This window comes from Cyanistes caeruleus, chromosome 4 (genome assembly GCF_971803275.1).
Source record: "Cyanistes caeruleus chromosome 4, bCyaCae1.hap1.1, whole genome shotgun sequence".
Lineage (NCBI taxonomy): Eukaryota > Metazoa > Chordata > Aves > Passeriformes > Paridae > Cyanistes > Cyanistes caeruleus.
Genome location: NC_141704.1, coordinates 56,662,058 through 56,680,703, shown reverse-complemented (window position 1 = coordinate 56,680,703; position 18,646 = coordinate 56,662,058). Strand labels below are relative to the sequence as shown.

The 18,646-nt window shown below is 36.9% G+C and overlaps 1 protein-coding gene across 1 annotated transcript in view; it reads left to right on the top strand.

Annotated features, from left to right (window-relative positions):
- MTPN (myotrophin) overlaps nucleotides 1-10,490 on the top strand; it is a 30,911-nt gene extending 20,421 nt beyond the window's left edge. Inside the window, exons 2-4 of the mRNA XM_086884895.1 lie at nucleotides 1,370-1,483; nucleotides 2,570-2,653; nucleotides 7,226-10,490. Of these exons, the coding sequence (XP_086741021.1) occupies nucleotides 1,370-1,483; nucleotides 2,570-2,653; nucleotides 7,226-7,312 (285 nt within the window). The 3' untranslated portion in view covers nucleotides 7,313-10,490. The remainder of the gene's footprint in view (nucleotides 1-1,369; nucleotides 1,484-2,569; nucleotides 2,654-7,225) is intronic.
- The last annotated feature ends 8,156 nt before the right edge of the window (nucleotides 10,491-18,646 follow it).

Genomic DNA, 18,646 nt, shown 5'->3' with positions numbered 1-18,646 from the left:
TATGGGTAGAGTTTAATGTTCAGCATAAGTAGATGCTGTTTCTTTATATGCTTTCCCAGACTATTTATGTGCTATTAGCCTACTTTGATCTGTGTGATTTTTTTTTTTTTTTTTTTTTTTTTTATTGGAACTTAATTGTCAATGAAATTCAGCAAATGAGAAGCTACATCACAATACTATCTTCTACAAGGGTATATGATGAATAATTGAATATCCTATTGAGAAGAGAGGAGAATAACAAGGTCATCTTGTTATTTGACTAGTAGTGTAAAACTCTGATTATATAGAACATCAAAAGCAGAGTAAGATTTCCTTCTGGCAATCTTCTCTTCCATTCTTAGAAGGGAAGTAATGTCTGGAAGATAAATGTCAATCCCTCTCTTCTGTGTACTTGCTAGAAATTTGGGACAGGAGTGAGGGAACTGAGTGAGAGAAGTATGAATATGAAATATGAATATAGAGAAGTATGAAATTCTCCTGATTGTTTTTCTGTGGAGATACAGGGCTTGGAGTATGATGCTAAATGTAGCCACTTCCTAAAATACTAAGATCCTTTGCACGTGGGAACAAGAAGTCACTTACAACACAGCTTGTCTCTAGTTGATTTCTAGTAACTTCTTGTCACTAATGAAGGGCAGTAAATCAGTTTATCCTTGGTTGCACAACCCAAGGTGAAGAAACAAAGCTGATTAGGTACTCAGTAAATTAAATTTTGTTTACGCCTTAAGAGGTGTCTCAATCCACTCATACAGGAGGAATTAGAGTACAACTTCCTGTGGCCTGATTTCGGTTGACTCTTCAGACTTGTTTATATCATGTGGAATTGGCAAGTACTATTTATAAAGCAGTGTGGACAGTTTCATAATTGGGTTGTAAATTATGGATAGCCTGGACTCACTTGCTGGTAGTTATGATGCTGACTTGCTTCTATGCAGCTGGTTTGTCATTATGCAAAACTTCCGTATTCATAGAAGCAGATAAAGGAACTAAGCCAGATAACTATGATCCTAGCTATGGGGCAAGAGAAGCAAAATTAGCCAAGGGGTGCATTTCATACAAGTTCTAATGATTTTTTTTTATTGATTTGGTTTGTTTGTTTGTTTTTTTAAATCATGAGTAACCTAGTGCACTTGGTACTTGTTACACCTGAGATGCAATATGGAACAAGACATCGAGGTTGTCCTACAGTCATAAAAGCAGATGTGAGGGAATAAAAATCGAGTAACTTATTTTTCATTTTTCTTGGGCAGTGACTGAAATATTTGGGTAGAACATTCTTTAGCATGTTCAAAGGTGTTGGATTTCTTTCAAGCTATCCCTTGTGTGTTAGCTCAAAAATTTTGCTCATTAGATTATGTTTATATTGAAGGGTGAAGATGTCAACCGGACACTTGAAGGTGGGAGGAAGCCTCTTCACTATGCAGCAGACTGTGGACAGCTTGAGATCCTGGAATTTCTGCTCTTGAAAGGAGCTGACATTAATGTATGTATTAATGTAATTGCAAACAGGTCTTAAAGTCTTCCCACACACACCAAAGGGATTGGTGTAAGTGCCTAAATAGGCACTGAAATATATAAATCAAACTAAACAATTGGATGCATTTAAGAATATTTGAGAGGCGGGATTCTAGAGGTTAGAATCTTACAAATTATGTTTATTAAATGTTTTAATTCTCTTGGGACACACTGGAAAAAGTTGCTTGTAGCTATAAAAAGTTAAAATTTAATTTGACCGCAATTAGAAAAATTATTCCAGTAATCACATCATAAGGTTTGCAATGCATATTTACATTTATTGGAAGGGGTTTAAGAAGACATCCTCAGCCAGGGCAGGATCAGCTGTTTAAATTTTCTTCTTTTAATTCTTTCTGGTTTAAGTCATTTTGCTGTAGCTTGACAGGCATGGCTTCTTGTTTTGAAAAGACTTGACTGAGCTATATCAGCTCTCCAGAAATTAAGCTCCTAAATACTTTAACCATACACCCCAAATGTTGTTCCTTAGTGCTTGTCCAAAAGTTAACATGTAAGACATCTTAGCTTTAGTTCCTAACAAAAATGCTTAGATTTTCTTCCTGGATGTCTGGAAACATTATCTCTTCCTTGGGAATTTTCCTAGCTGGGGAAGAGTTAAAAATAGCATTTCAGTTGCTCCCTTTCTTATTCTTTCCAGGGCTGTAGTTTAGAGAGAAGACAGCCAAAACCATGTTTCATCCAGAATTGTTTTATAAAGTAATGTTGGCTGTGTACTGGAGAATTAGGGGTAGCATTTTTAAATTGGGCAAAATTTGTCACCTGAAACTGCACAATTTCCATCACTGGCCTAAAATTATGGACAGTTTATCTAGCTTTGGGATACCTAGAAGTCTTGTGGAAGAAATATCTTGCTACTACCTATTTTTTAAATGATAACTTTTTAAAAAGGGAGAGAAAAAATCCAGTAGAATGTATTTCTGGCTAATATTCTTAAATTTTTGCTTCCTCTGCCGTTGATTAAAGATAATTAAAAAGTTGTGTGAAACCCTATAATGCTGTGTGAAATTGTCCTTCAAGTAATTGTCTCAACTTACAGGCTCCAGACAAACACAATATCACACCACTCCTATCAGCAGTCTATGAGGGCCACGTTTCCTGTGTGAAATTGCTTCTGTCAAAGGTAAGATGGGAGTGTTTTGAACAAGTCATCCATTAGCAAAGCACATTACTGTGATATTTTTTTTTTCAGTAAGATTATGATGCTCTAGATCATATGTTGAGAACATCAAATAAATGCCATTTATGTTGCTAAAACAGAGAGGGTACTCTGATCGTGGTGCAAGACAGCTGAAGGACAAAGTTGCAGGACTTCTGTGCTGTAGCAAAAGTAAGAGTGGCCATAAGACTATTGTGGGTTCTAGCTAGAGAGCAGAACTGCTAATCAGTAAGGGGGGAAAAAAAAAATGAATTCCTTCAGTGGATTTGGCTTTGGCAGCTGTTTAAGTGTTTCATGTGATGGAATCTCTGCTGTGAAGTTGCTCAGAGGTGTGGTTTCCCTCAACTTTTGCCAGATGACTGAGAACCCATCTGGGTTGGCAGAGGGAGAGGAAATAAAAGTAGGAAGCCAAGCTTTCCCTGTCCTATAGCTTTGTAAATTTTGTCCTAGGGAGAATAAACTTAATCTGATTCTGTTTGCACTTTGGTTTTTATTACAAAGGTGATCAATTTTACAAAGCCTGTAGTTAATTCAATCCATCTTTTGTCTCCAATGATATGCACTCCTACTTGATTACATTTACATCATTTGTCCAAAGGATTTCTTGCTGTGTAATACTTTCATATGCCACTTCCAGGGTAAAGTTTTCCTTAACTGCTTTAATGCTGCATGAATTTCACTTAACTTCTTTGATCTTGTCTGATATTATGCATTTTTGCAAACAAATGCAGTGACTTTTAGTTTAGAATTCAAATGGTGTATACTTGCTTAAGTTTATTGTGAGGATTGATCCTTCATTTAGGATCATCAAAAAATGAGGTATCCTTTATCCCATGTTGATTTATTTTTATTTCTGGTTTGGAGGTTTTTTCCATCTTAGGTAAGTTATGTGATAAATATAAAATAATATATTACATATATGTAATACCTATATATAATAATAAATATATAGGTAGGTCAAATAATAAATTACTTTCGTATTTCTTCATGCAGAGTTAAATGTTGGTTGTTTCCATTTACATGGGCTAGCTGATGAAATGTTTATAAACTGGAAGTTGGCTTATCAGCTCTGTTTGAGGCAGGGCTTCTAACACATTTATTTTATGGCCCTTGTTTAAACTTCAGTTTAAACATGTCACACCATGTTTGTGCCATAGTCCTTGGCATGTTCTTTGGTAGCAGATACCTGGAATCCAGATTCAGCCCTTACTGAAATATCTAAAAATTCCTGACTGTTTAATATTCTTCCCAGTTACTAAGCCAACATTCTCCATTGCTTTTTATGCATCTCCCCTGCTGTGGGGATGTTTGTAAACCTTTTATGTGAGACTCGAGAGAGGGAAGAGAAGGAGGAATATTTCAAGAAATGTTTCAAACATTGATCCGTGTTTTTCTTTAATAATCTGGTATTTGGTTTGTAATGTAAAAAGTTGTGGTTTTTTAGCTTCAGAGTAACCAAGGTGTTAAAATAGACAATTAGCAGTTTGAAAGCTTCAGATGGAGGGCGAGAGTTGTTGCATAGAATGCGACAAACTTCATCCTTTTGTTCAACTTCCAAAATAGTTCTGCTTTTGTGTTACAAGAAATATCCTGTTAAGCTGGGCACCCTTTTTCTTCTTAATGTGGCAAAAAGAAGAGCTGTGAGTGTGAATGACATCTGTTCACTCATTCCTGGTTGCTGTACTGGGGGTTTCAGAGGTGCGCACGTCTGTCCCCCATTCAGAAGTGCTGGCAGATCTGTTGCCCATGAATTCATCCGTGTACTTTTTGAACAAGAAGACATCTGCCTCTGTTATGTCACCTGGCAACTCTTTTTTAGCAGTTTGCTGCTTGCTGTGTAAAGCAATCTTCTCCCACTTTAAGTGCCCCCAGTTCTGGTTACACAGTTTGATGGGGGCTCAGCTCCCATCATGGGTTCTGGGTTTGTTGCTTTGGGTTTTTTCCAGAACTGCAGCTGGAGCAAAGTAGTTCCTGTGTGGCTCTCAGAGCTTGTTTAACATTTGTGCTTTGCCTGGTGGCTTAAGTGGGCAAACATTCTTGTTTGTTATTACCCTGCAAAGGGGAGAGAGGGTTTATATTTGTGTATGTGTATTTTCAGACTAGAACATAATACAAATATTAGTAACTTTTTACTTTAGGGAAGTAGAGAATACTGTGGAATTGTTGTACTTTTATGAGTTTTTTTATTAAAGTTGCTTCCAGGCAGTGTTGTACTTCTGCAAATTAAAGTCCTCTTGATCTGACCTTTATTGTTTCCTTCTCTTTTTATTGAATGTAGGCAGGAATCTTTCTCTCTAGCTAATGGGCCATTTTCTAAATTTATTGGTACTGAGTTTAATAAATGGTGTCCTCCTTAAGTAGTTATGACCCTCTTATCCTACATTCAGTAAAGCTGTTTTAGAAACCCAGGTCTTGCATGTCAATAGCTTTACTGAAGTATTTTTCTGAGGGGGGAGAGCAGTCCTGTGTTAAAATTAAAACCTCTCTTTATACTTCAAAGGTACCTCAGCTAACTGTTATCTTTGGTACCCTAAATGCTGGTACACTGGTGAACAGCTTCGTGAATTGAAGTTCTTTCTAAATTGTCAGATCACTTACTGCATAGTTCCATTTTTCTTCAAGATTTTCTGAGCTTAATATCAAGGAACAGCTTTGAAGGTTTCTTGATTTCAACATAGACTAATCTGAGTGCTATCCAAGCAATAAAAATAACCAACATCTGCAGAAGGAGCTATTTGTACTCCTAGTTGCCTTTCTTTTCCCTGGACAACTAAGACTGTAAATGTTGAATACCTGCTAAATCTCTCAAGGGTATTTTTAGGGGGGAAATAAATGTTCTACAAGCAATGTTCCCATGCTTTGAGCACAAGTGTGTGTTTTCAGTAACCAAATTGTCACTTGTTGGGAACAGGCTAATTCAGCTCATGTTCATATCCCAAAGAACTGCAACATCCTTGGGCCAAGGAAAAAAGGAGAGAGAAAATACTACAATTGCTCCTGTAACTGGAGTGAACTCAATGCATCTCTTGCATTGAGAGTCTCTAGGGGCCACAAGGAAGATGAGCAGCTCCAAGCGGATCAGTTTGGCCAGTGGACCTCAAGACTGGCAGTGCTGTGTTAAAAACCACTGCAAACCATCATTTTTGAGTGACAGGTTGAGTACATGCAAGTAAAGAGTGTACAAGTTTCAGAGGGAAATATCCTACACTGTGAAAAGTAGTATTGGTGGCACATGGCAGTGGTATCAGATCCAGTTGATTAGAAAAGTTGAAGGAAGTGAGAGTTGTCTCAGGAGCAGACATGGTATTACGTTTGGAAGTTCAGTGAGGCTTTGTGTGTTTAATCAGTAAAGAAGCTATGGAAGTTCTAGGTCCATTATGTTCTTAAACTATTCAGTCTCCTTAATAGTAACTCACAATCTTCCTTGTAATTGAGAAGGGATTTGTACTTATTCTATGGAGAGCTTATGCATAAACCGAAGACAACCTTCTGCAGTGCACACTGTTGACAAAATGTGTTTGGACCCAAAGTGGTTTTCCTCTCATTTGATATAGCAAACACACATATTTTCAATCAAGATTTCAAATCAAGATTTGCCTATCATCTTGCAGAGTTGCTCTGAAATAAGTCCTGTGATCCCTAATAACTTTTGTCCCCTTATTTAGCTACCCTATTTACAGTTTAGTCTGTGTTTTCCCTTTCATGAATATGATTACACAGTGCTCAAAGCAAACATAACTTGTTAATCACCGTTTCCCTTCTTTTGTTCTCCTCCTATAAATCTGGCACTGTGCTTGTGCTTACTTGAAGCAGTTTATTCTAATTCTTTGATTTATCCAGTTGGTGCATTATCCTCCAATTTATCCAGTAGGTACATTATCCTTCATTTTCCTGTTGCCTCCCTTGTTCTCTTTTGTTGCCTTTTAGGTGTGCTCATAACTTTCAAAACAAACCTGAGCAGTTTTGGACTTGGAATGATTCTGTGGTGCTTTTCTGATGTATCAATAGGGGCTTTTTTTTCAGAATGGAAAAGAAGCACAGTCCTTATTGAATGCTGCCATTTTATGATATAGACTGGATATAGTATGATTTGTTAGTAAATCAGCTCTTCCAGGTATTATCAGTCTAATTTAGCATGTGAGAGTTTCTTGCACCACAGAATTTGTAGAAGTGTGTAACACTGCATTTTTGCTTCTGTGAGAGTAGTAGTTGCTGGAAACAAAAAATCAAAAGATTAAACAAAAAACCAAAAAGATGAACACTGATAATTTGTTGGACTTGCAACTTGCTGTGTAACAAAAATTACGTGGCTTTTTTCCTTATTTTTAAATGACAAAGCTGGAAACTCAGATTAGCTGCATGCTGAAAAGTTCTGTACGTAAGTCGTGTCTGGTTGGTTTCTGAATGAAAACAAGGCACTGCACTAAAAAGCTGTATGTAATCAATATAATTATGCAAGGTATGTGAATTTAGATGCACTTTGTACTGATGCAGCCTGGCTTTATGAATTGACAGTCCTTCTCGTTGTCTTTCCAGGGTGCTGACAAGACTGTGAAAGGCCCAGACGGACTAACTGCCTTTGAAGCCACTGACAACCAGGCAATCAAGACTCTTCTTCAGTGACGGATGGACTGATACCTTAAATGTCTCTCCTGTGGCCTCACACTGCTGCCTGTCTGTCACTCTTTGCATCTTCCAGCTTCTTCAGCTAAATACTTTGGGGGGAGGGAAATTCTTTGAGTCAGACTAGTTAGGGGCTTGTATCGAAGATAATTTGGTTGGAGAGGGTTGAAAACTATTATGAGCAGTGTCCCTCTAGGACTTCTTTCCAGTGCACAATCTCTTCCCATTTCTAGTGAAAATGGAAGGAGGAAGACAGACCATGCTGAATTTTTGGCTTGTAAGCCTCCTAGATTAGTACTAAGATTTTTTAGATAGGTGGAAGTACTTCCTTTAGATGGAAGTACTGTGCTATGTACCTGAAATTAATTGTGAAGGAGACAGTAGTCCCATGCTCTTAGTGTCTGCCATAATCTGAAGTGTAGTAATGTAGGTGGCTGGGTTGCTCTTCTCTCTTCTCTCTCCTCTCTCAGTGGGTAGCTTTATTCTTCTTCTGCCTGAAGCTTCTGTTGCAGTTTTGAGGACTTTTGATACTAGTTATTGGAGCTGTTCTTTATATTGACTAATTGGATGTCACACTAATGTTTTCTGATTCTTGAGCAAACCGAGAAAGACCGGTTGAGGCATGGTGGTGTCACACTCCATAATATCTGCCAAGGTACTTCTGGGTGCTTGAATTTGAAGTTTTTCTATCCCATATTTGTTCTGGTCCAAGACAGGCATTTTAAGTAACTGGTTTTGAGAGAGAGGTCAAAATTTCACTGTAGTTTTTTTCCAAAAGGAATGTAAGATGAAATTTCTTTACTCACCACATGAGCATAAAATTCCTAGACACGTGTGAAAGCTCCATGCTGTTTAGTACACAAGGATAATCAAGGCAAATGTGGAAAATGAACAGTAGTTATTTAGACATTCATATCAGGTGAACATTGTTGCTAAACTTTCTGGTAAACATGGGACCTTTTTAAGTTCAGATGTAGAAGCGGGAAGATGTACAAGCAGAAGTCTTAACTTGCTCAAACTACTACAGAATTTTTTAATTGTGCATATCTTCAAATCAGTGTTTCATTGTCAAATGGATGAACCTCTTAAATTCCATTAAGGCATGGGGCTTGTTCTGGAAGTTGCCAGTGTGATCATACCACATTAACCATTGACTTTTAGGTAAGATTTACAATCCCAGTAAGCATGACAGTCTTGATTATTCATGGGGCGGTGTTTAATGATGTTCTGGGCACTCCTGTCACATCTTGTGGTCCTCAGGAATGTCTGAGCTTCTGACTTTCATCCTGAAAATTTTCATTAGTCTCTTGATTCACCTGAAACTGAATAACAGGTTCTATACCACAAACTATACATCTTCCTCTCTTTTGGAATACCGATTTCAAACTTTCTGGTGACAAATGCAATACAGCAAAACAAATGTATATAACGTCTCATGCTGAATTCTTAAACAAAAGTAGCTGATATTATTTTGATATCACTGTTGAAATTGAGAGAATATATAGAAGTAGACTGGTGACTACCACTTGTATTTAATGGAGACTTAGTTTTACTTGAATAATGTTGCATATTAGGATTGAATGTCTCGGCTATGAAAAGCATTGCATTTAGACTGTAAAATGAGAGCAGGAACCAATTTACATCTTCACCTACCATAAGAAAAGCAATGGAGAAAACAATCAACTCTGGCCATAAACTTGTACAGAGCAATTACTCTTTTTCTTAGAGATGGGTGGCAAGGAAGAGCAGAAGGGTTGGAAATCAGTGATAAATCAATTGGTGAACTGCTGATAAAAGAACAAGAATATTTGGTGAAGAGTGCTTTTAATAACTATTTATAAGAGGACTCTTTAATCTTATCTCTGATCAGTGCTGGATTGTCATGTCATTGTAATAGTGTGAACACAGACTATAGGTTTAACTCTTTATTCAGCTATGAAAGTAACAATCTTTGGCATCAATTTGCCTCCATATTATGCTATTAAATACTTAGCTATTCAGATACTAGTCTAGAAAACTGCAAAAACTGTTTTTACGTGGAGAACTTGATTATTCAAGTTTTTTGTGTTGACTAGTGTCAAGTTGTCTGGCCAATAGCGGTTTTGTATTTTTGTTGGTTTTTTTTTTTCTTCTGTATTCTTTCCCGCCCTTCCCTTTAACTCTCATTTAAGTGAGCAAAGAAACATCATCTTTGTACTAACTCTTCTGGAGATTCACTGAGGCAATTTTGCCTCCCTTTTTCTACAATTATGGGGACACCTTATTTTTTCTTACTTCACCCTGTTGGGGGAAAAAAGAAGCAAACAGACTTCAGTGAGTCAAGTGTTAATTTGGCTGTAATATATACCCAAGCTGCCTTTTGAGATAGTTAAAAAAGATGGCATTTAATGTTTGGCTTATAAAGAAGAAATACTTTTCTGCTTTTTGCACTACATAACAGATGTTTAATCATTTTGCCCAGGATTTAAAAGGAAAAAAAAAAAAGGTAAAAATAAAAGCTTATGCATTTGTAATTGCCTAGAGACTGGGCTTGTTCATTTGTTTCTTTCTTGTTAGCTATTTTGTGCAAAAAATAATGGGTGGCTTCCTCTATCTTTGAGTAGGTCCTAACTAGATAAGAATACCAAACTGTAAATTATTTTTCATTCTATAAACAGAATTTAAATACTTTGTCAGACTGGAATTGCATATACTTGGAAATCCACTCTGTTCTTAAAACTTTTCCTTTGAAATTTGTGCTGAATAAGTTATAAACTTAAGTATGTTTTGGATTTTGTACCCTCTGCTCCCTTTTTCTTACAGGGAGCAAATGAGAAAAGGAGTACAATAGCTAAATGGAACTGAACATAACATTGATTATTTGTAGAAGAGGCTGTCAAGAATAGAGTGTCCTAGGTCAAGCAATTGCAGTGTTGCATGCAAAATTTCAAAATGAACTTGTCTTAATTATATTTTGTAAATGGATAAACAATCATCTTTCTACGCAGTGACAGAAGAAAAATTAGTGCTCTGTGCATTTTGATATTTGACTTTCTCTTTTCACCATTGTTAACTGTTTTGACACAGTTGGGTTCATCATTATCATGGTTCATAGGCATCAGAATGCTAAATGATACTGTATTTTTAAGTTTGTGTTGCAAGAATGAATGGAATAAACTTGAATTGTGCTATATGAGAATTTGGAGTTTCATTTCCCTTTCTTGCTGCCATGTTTTATTAACCTCAGGCTACAACTTTTTATTTGCCTGGAAGGCATCTGAGTTCCAGCTCACATGTGCAGTGATTAAACTGTTTAGCTGCTTATAAGACTGAAATGTGGAATGGAAGCTGCTTTGAAAACTAAATATGTAATGTTCTTTGTGGTTGTTTTAGGGGGTTTTAAAATACATCCATTTAAAGGGGGTTTTGATTATTTTTGTGGTCTTGTAGTCTTCTCTTCCTGCTTAAATGGTAATTCATGAATATCTTCTATTCATGTTACAGAGACAATCTGTAGAGAGAGGAATGTTTCTCTTATTACCTCTGAGGACTGAAGCAATTTGCTTTCTCCTTTACTTCATCAAAGAAACTGAAAACAGTTATTAACAAAAATTGCAGCTGAAGTATAAATAAAATTATATAGAAATGTTTATTCATTATTCTTGTGACATCTTTACAGTGACTTTGTCAGAACTTCCTTTTATAACTTTGCTTGTCAGTAGAGATTTGAATCTAATTGCCTGAAGTGTTTGATATGATTTATTTTAAAATAGACCCTTGAAAAGTACAGGAAGATGTGTCAAAGTAGAAGAACTATAAATATCAAAAAAAAAGATTAAAAATAAATTAAATTTTTCTGGTTTTCTCTGCTAAACTTTGAAAAGTTTACAGAACTTCTCTTGCTGTATGCACAACCTTTCAGTCAAATACTGGAGAGGGCAAGTGTGTGTTCATTATAAATGCCAGAGCAGTTCCAATGGTGTAATGGCCAGTGGCAACTGATGGATGTGAGCTTCAGTTCCTGTGTTCATATTACTGATTCTTTGTTTTGTGTTTTTGGTGTGATTTTGGGGGTTTCTTTAATGGGCAGTTTTTCTGTGGGAGGAAGTATTCTCCGTTCAAAATACAGATTTCTTTCACTCACATTCCTCAGTGACTGGCAAACCAAATTCATCTCTGCAGGTAAGGAGTATCTAACATTTATGTATCTTTTGAAAGAGAGTGGTTTGCCAGGTCCATTCCAAAAGGATGTTGGCCCAAGAAAAGAATTTTTTCAATTGCACCTCTTGATTGCTTCTCTCAGTTTGGAGAAAACTATACTCTTCAGAGTTCTCCTCAAAATATTTGTGTTTCACTCATGATATCTGGGAACAGCTTTCAACTCCAAGCTATGCCAGACTTCTTAGATGAGTGTTTGAAAAGCACTTGGTTTCATGCAGTGCCTTCAGAGTCTTCACACCCATGCAATTTTTGTCTGCTTGGGAAGTGAATGAACATTTTTTCCTAGGATCAAGGCTCCCACCTTAGCCATCAAAACAGTGTTTTTGAATTTTAAACTTGGACGTGTTGCATTTAAATACCATTGCTTGCTATTGTGATCTAGTGTTGTTTCGGAGAGCACATCTTTTAAATTAAATTAATTAATTAAATCAATAATTAATTAATAAATTATTTAAATTCTTTTAAATAGAAATCCCTGGAGTCTCTTGAGTCTTCACTCTTGAAGTGGTGTTTGGGGAGCACCTGGGTGCACCTCGCTGTTCTCCCACATCCTGAATGGCTCTGGGTTGGGTGCACTGCAGGCTGCCACAGAACACAGGATTCTTCTGTGCTTTTCGGTCAGTTCTTGTTTACTGCATCATTTTGGAACATTTCAAAATGAAGAACAGAGGCTTTCATGCACTGAGGTTCATCTCATGGCCATTCAAGTTAAGAGGCAGGACAGTGTGCCAACACCACAACAGACTGCATGTCTCGGTCCATTTATCAAAATTCATTCAAGGAAAATTGTCTCAAGCTGAACATAGATTTGAAGGGTCCAAAACTCAATCTCAAAAATAGTTTCTTGGCAAATGAGCTAAATTTTGGTGCTTATATTAAGTAATTTACCTCTGAAAGCTTTCTATGTGTTTCTTATTATTTTTCCTCTCAATTAAAGTAATTCCTCATTTGGAAGAACATTCAGTTGGTTCAACTTAAGCTTTTGTCTCAAAGTTAAAATAAGATCTAGTTTGGATTCATGTTTTAACTTTGTGTTGTCTGAAAAGTGTTTGGAGGTGGGAAGTCTTGAAGAGTATGTAACTCTTCACAGAAGTTAATTATGCTTCCTCTCACCTTTTGAAATACACTTTTAATTAAGATTTGTAGCCTTTTATTTGAATAGCAGCATCTTGTGACCATGTCAAGCCACCTTTTTTTTCTTTCATTATTCTTTTTATTTATTCTTGTATTTTTTACAATGGAAAGCGAACAGATCTGTTTGATTGCCACAGAATATCTTGGTTGGTTGTTTGGTTATTGGCAATGTTTCAGTGCAGCCACCAAACCAGATCTATGGCAAATAAATTTTAATTTTGCATTCCAGAAGTCTTTCCCAAAGTTTATTCTTGTTACTTATAAATATTTTGGTGGGCTTTGTCCTGCAACACTACTTTTGAAGGTTTTTTTTCATCTCTCTTTTGCATAAAGCAATAACTTTACCTTTTACAATAGAAATTTATCTTCAATATTTTGGCAAAAAGAAAAAAAAAGTTTAGTCTGTATTTGTGTGTGTCTTGTGTTCTATAAGAGATTTGTGCTGAAGGATACCACACATCTACACTTTTGACAAATTACTGTGGAAAGCCAGTGGAGCACCTCATACCAATATCTGCATGTAGATAATTTTGGAACAGTTTTTGAGATACTGGTGAGATGCCACTAGAACTGGGATCAGTACAACAGCAGCAGACTTTTATTTTTTCTTCGTTGTGACTATGCATAAACTTCACTTATCAACTTCTTCTCTTTTGTCCACTAAAGATGCAAGCTGATAGAGGATTATCTCTCAGGTCTTGATGCACCTTAAGGAGTTCATTAGTACAATTTGCAGTCAATGTCAGTAATGTTCTCAGAAACACAGAAGAGCACATTTAGAGAGAGAGATGAGACAGACAGAGGAAGCACACACAAATTTCTAGTGTCAGAGACTTCAAACATAAGAACAAGACCTAAAATTATAAATTAAGGAAATTGCTGAGGATAGCTATACATTCAAATATTTGTAAAGCCATATTAAACAGTAACTTGAAAGAAAATAGATCCAGCCTACAGCAACGAGGCTGCATAACCTTTACATCTAATAAGGAGGTGCTTCTGAGGCTGTCTACTCACTATGAAAAGTATAAAGAAGTGTACATTCTTTCTTTAGGCTTTAAGAAAAAAATAAATAACTGGCAGTTACTTAACAGATAGTTGCTTTGGGGAAAAAAGAATTCCCTTGTTCCTAATTTACAGAGCTCAGAGGCTGAGATTGTACATCTCTCTCAACCTCACATCTACCAGTAAAACAATTTCAGAGAGTGAAATGTGCTATAAATTACCACCCAAACATCCCTGAATGGTTTCAAAACATCACGTTCTGTCAAAAGCAATTGTTCTCCATGTGCCAGAGCTGGCCTGTGACACCTTTTGCCTGCCCCTCCTGAATGCACAGCTTCCAAAAGCTGTGCTTTACCCCTGCCACTGTTTTCCCTTTTTACCAGGCACCTTGAGAGTAGGTGGAGAGCTTTTAGTAGATGTTTTTAGAAAAAAAATTCCATATTAGGCTATCTGTCATCTATAACAGGAAAGAACGAAAACCACAGGAGGAAGGACTAGGAGAAATTAAGTAAATTAAAGGTTTTCTCCATCTTGCCTCCTTTCTCCTACAGGCATATTCTTTAAATCTTATAGTAGTTTGTACCTTTTTTTAAAGGTCAGATGCTTTATTTCCTCACTGCTTTTTTTTTTTTTTTTTTTTTTTTTTTCACATTTTGGGGCTCGGTAGTTGCAGGTTTGGAATATCATAATTTACTTTCTCCTTGTTTGTTTCTTTGGGAGGGTTTGGTTTGGTTTTGGGATTTTTTTCCTGAGAGCTTCTAGGAGATAAAGTGGTTGCAAAATACTGTAATGTCAGTGGTGCCACGGAGATCCTTGGTGCTAACCATGGATTAACCTGAAAGTAACCCTGAAGTAACATGGATGTGACAGACGTGATTTAATTTGCCTGTTGTTTGAGTTCTTGAGGCCCTTTTGACTGCCTCTCTCCTAATTTCTAGTGAAAGGTGTCCCTGCCCATGGCAGGGGGTTGGAAGACCTTGAAGGTCCCTTCCAACCCATGTTGTTCTATGGCAATGCAACAGGTTGCTAAGAATAATGTAAATTACTGTATCTTGTTCCAACCTTTGCAGCAAGATAATTTTCTGAAACCTGCAAGGTACTGAATTTCTCATACTGAGCTGCTGATGGTTCATGCATCATACTGCTGGCTGAAATAGAAGACATCCCATGTTGCTCTCCTGCAGGGCTTCATGCTGTAGTTGGCCTTGTGATTCCTAATGTCCATGTCAGTTGTGATAACAGCATAATTCAGAATACATCTGGGGAAGTACACACCTCAGAGATTGGGCATTTTTGGTAGAAGGATGACTCGGAAACAGACATTTTTGATTAAAGATCAGGATTTAAAAGACCATCTGCAGTGCAGAAGAATAAAAAGACAAACATAGGAGCCCAAGAGGAGCTGGAATTGGACTTTGCAGGATTTTAAAATACTGCACCAATGAACAAGGCAGGCAAGTGAAGGATAAAAAATAAGATCCCATAGTGACTGAGTAGTTTTTCACAGAGCAGTTTCTATTTCAGGCTGATTTCTTCACAGTTTCTATTGGAGACTAAATGCTTCTCAGTAACAATTATAAGCCAAGTTTATAAAAATCTGGAGGGCAGTACATGTTGAGGTAAGGCAAAGAAAGGTGTGTTGCATTCAGGTTTTGTGTTCCATAAACTCCATTTCCCTGAGCACCTGGTAATTTAATGAAAAAGGTATTTTTTGTGCATCTGTGGGATACAATCTAATTAATTAAAATTGTTGGGTTTTGTTACAAATGTTTGGAGTTTAAGTGTTTGGTAATATTTGTGTGTGTTCATGCTGAACATGTGTTTTATTGCCTTCCTGCTTCAAAATGATAGATGAAACATGTTCTCTGTGAATTGGGTTTTATTACTTTTAGTGTTTTAATTTTTTTTTTCAGGAAGATCTTGGGTGTCCCTAGCTCCTCAGCCATTTGGACTGGAAAATGCTGTTTTTATTGCACTGGAGTTTTGCTGTGAAGCAGAGGCCCATGTCAATGCAGAGCTGCCTGCTGCACACACAAGCCCTTTTCACTCTGGAGAGCTGTGACACATTGTGGACCTCCAAATGCACTGGTGACTGGGAAAACCCATCAATAATTTTATGGCCATGTAGGCAGAAAGATGTTACCCTTTAAAAAAAAGTTTCTAACCAGATTGTTGTTTTTTTTAACTAGTGATAGCATACCAAAGTGAGGAAACACTGATTTGAAAGAGCTTCCATGAGTTTGACCTGTCTGGTGAAAACTTCCTGCAGATAAAAAATGTATCCTGCTGGAATGTCTCCCAGATAAATGTTCAGACCTTTGCCAGGTAGTAGATACATGTGCTAGGATGTACCTATGGGTGGGTCACACCTCAGTGATTTTCTGAGGATTTGGAATGTTTGTTCACAGGTTCTGTGTCCCACTGTTAAAAAGCCTTTGGCCAAAACTCCCAGTGTAAAGCTCTGTCACTCTAGCCAGCAGTCCCATTAAGAAATCACTGTGGGTGCACACTGAGAGTTTCTTTCTAAATTTTATTTAATGTAAGTGCAGCAGTGATAAAGGCAAATATCTAGTCAGGGATTCAACTTCGTAAAGTATTTGACTAAGAGGAAATACAGAACTTGCCTTGCACAGGCTTTGAAATTATACTGTATCTATTTATTGACAGGTTAATAGTACAAGATGACATTTTTTTAGTATTTTATCAGCAGTTGGGATTCTTTTTCAAGGTTTCTTTTGTCATAATGAGGAGTTCAGTCAGATTTTTCCCTTGTATTCAAAAATTCATCTACCTGTAATGTTAGATGAGTTCATTATTCTGTGTCTTCCAGCTCTTTCAAAGCTGGGAGTTATGTTGTGTATGTTCTTTGATTAAAATAATCCCTTGTTGCCTGAGGAAAACTTCTGTATGTGTAAACAGGCAGAGTAACATCTAGCACTGAAGTAGATTTTTTTTTTTTCCTTTTAATTACTGTTCTTTCATTTTAGGAAGAAAGAGGGAGGGTAATTCATCTTACTCATGGACCATCGATCACCAGGTAGTAAGAGGCAGGAATTTCCCTGATTCCTGGACTTTGATAAAATTTTGTGGTTAAAAATTGGTGCTTTATGTCTTTGGCAGGGTCAGTATAAGAATAAGAACTGCTGAAGTTTTTGTAACAGCTGAATGCTACGTAGACAGATCACATCAGACATCATTGTTATCACAATTGGTACCTACCATATGAGAATTTCCTCTTGAGAATCAAAGAATTTAGGGCTATTTAATCCAAACACTTTCTTTGTAATGAGGAATTAAATGGTTGTTCTTGGGTTTGAGAGGCAGCTGGTAAGAAATATGAAAAGCTGGCATGAAAATAACCTTGGTATTCTGCCACTTCCTTTCCAAATGCAAAACAAACAAACAACCTCCTACCCTTCCCTCTAAAAAAAAACCCAACTACAAAAAAAAAAGAGAAAAAGGAAAGCAACCAACCAACCAACAGAAACAACAGAAAAAATGACTTTGTGTTTCTGCCTGAGAAATTGCCACATACTCGAGTTCTTACTGGTGTTTTGATACATATGCCAGTACTGGTAGCATCTTACAACTGGTTTCCCCAAGGTTGTGTGACTGCACTAGAGAAATATGAGATACTGAGCCTCAAAGGTTCGTGTATTAGCAATCTGCTCTATTTTCCACCATGTCAGGAGGCAAATGTTTCTGTGTGGTGGTGTTTTCATTGATATCCAGGCCAAGTGTCTACAGGAGACCAGCTCTTCTCAAAAACTTCGATCTTTTCTACTTCTGTGAGATGTAGTGCTTCCCTCACTTGAGAAAAAGGAGGGGGAAATATTAGGGAGGGTGTTAAATAGTTTCACTGTTTTAATCTGCAGCGTTCAGCTCGTGCAAAGATAAAGCTGAACTTTGAGTGTTGTTCCTGCAACAAGTTATTTTTGCAGCAAAGGAATTCAGACTCATACAAGAAGTATGTAGAGAGAGGAAAAAAGAGAATTTTGTTTATTTCTGGTTCTCCAACATATAAATAAACTCAGGCCCCAGAAAATCTGTGCCTCCCTCAGTTTCACAGTAATTTAGCAAGTCCGCCCTTGAAAAGATTTGGTTTGACCTTGCCAGTTACTATTTCCCTCTGGAAAGATATGATCAAAAGGAGGAAATGCTCCTGCGTTTAAGCACCATTAACCTGTGCAGTGCAGCTGCCCAGGGTATTGCTGCCAATTTGAGCAACTCTGAATTTTTCCTGCTTTCATGTCAAGAAATAATACTTGGCTGGAAAAAAAAAAATGGTTAAAATAAAGTTTGGTTTAAATAAAGTGGTAAAAAAGTGGAGCCAGTGGTGGGAGGACTTTTTGATAAACACAAAACAAGAAGTGTGCAGGGTCATGTGCAATTCATGTGGCTGTGCTGTCAAAGCAGCTGGGTCCAAACCTTTGCTCTCTTTTGGATTATGAATTGATGAGTTTTGGAGGAAATTGCATTGGAAGGTGATGCTACAGAAAACATTTCTAGAGGTAACACTTAAGAGGGGTTAATGTTATTAGGCAAACCGGAAAATGATCAGGTAACATAGTAAAGAGGAAAATAATGTGGAGTATGAATTGCAAAAATTTGGTCAAAAAATACAAATGGCAAAATTATTCTTGCAGCCGAAGCTGTCTTTGTGGCTGGGACAAGAGAAAGTGTTTTAACCCTCCAAGAAAGGAAAACAATGAGTGTCTGTTGCAATGCATTCTCTAATAAATTTCATGTTTACACAGTCCAATAGTTTCTGCTGCAGAGGGCTTTGACTCAGTATAGTGAGAAAAAAGTTGATGAAGTTCAGGGGACTTTTTGTGCTGCAGTCTGGGATAGAGCAAAATAAATGAGCCCAAACTTGAGATATTAATTATAATATTTTCAAATTACTTAATTGTACTTTTTCATTTAGCTTTCTTCTTTTATTGTAGTCACAATTTTAAATACATGGAAGTTTAATTAGTGAATGTTGCAGCTTTG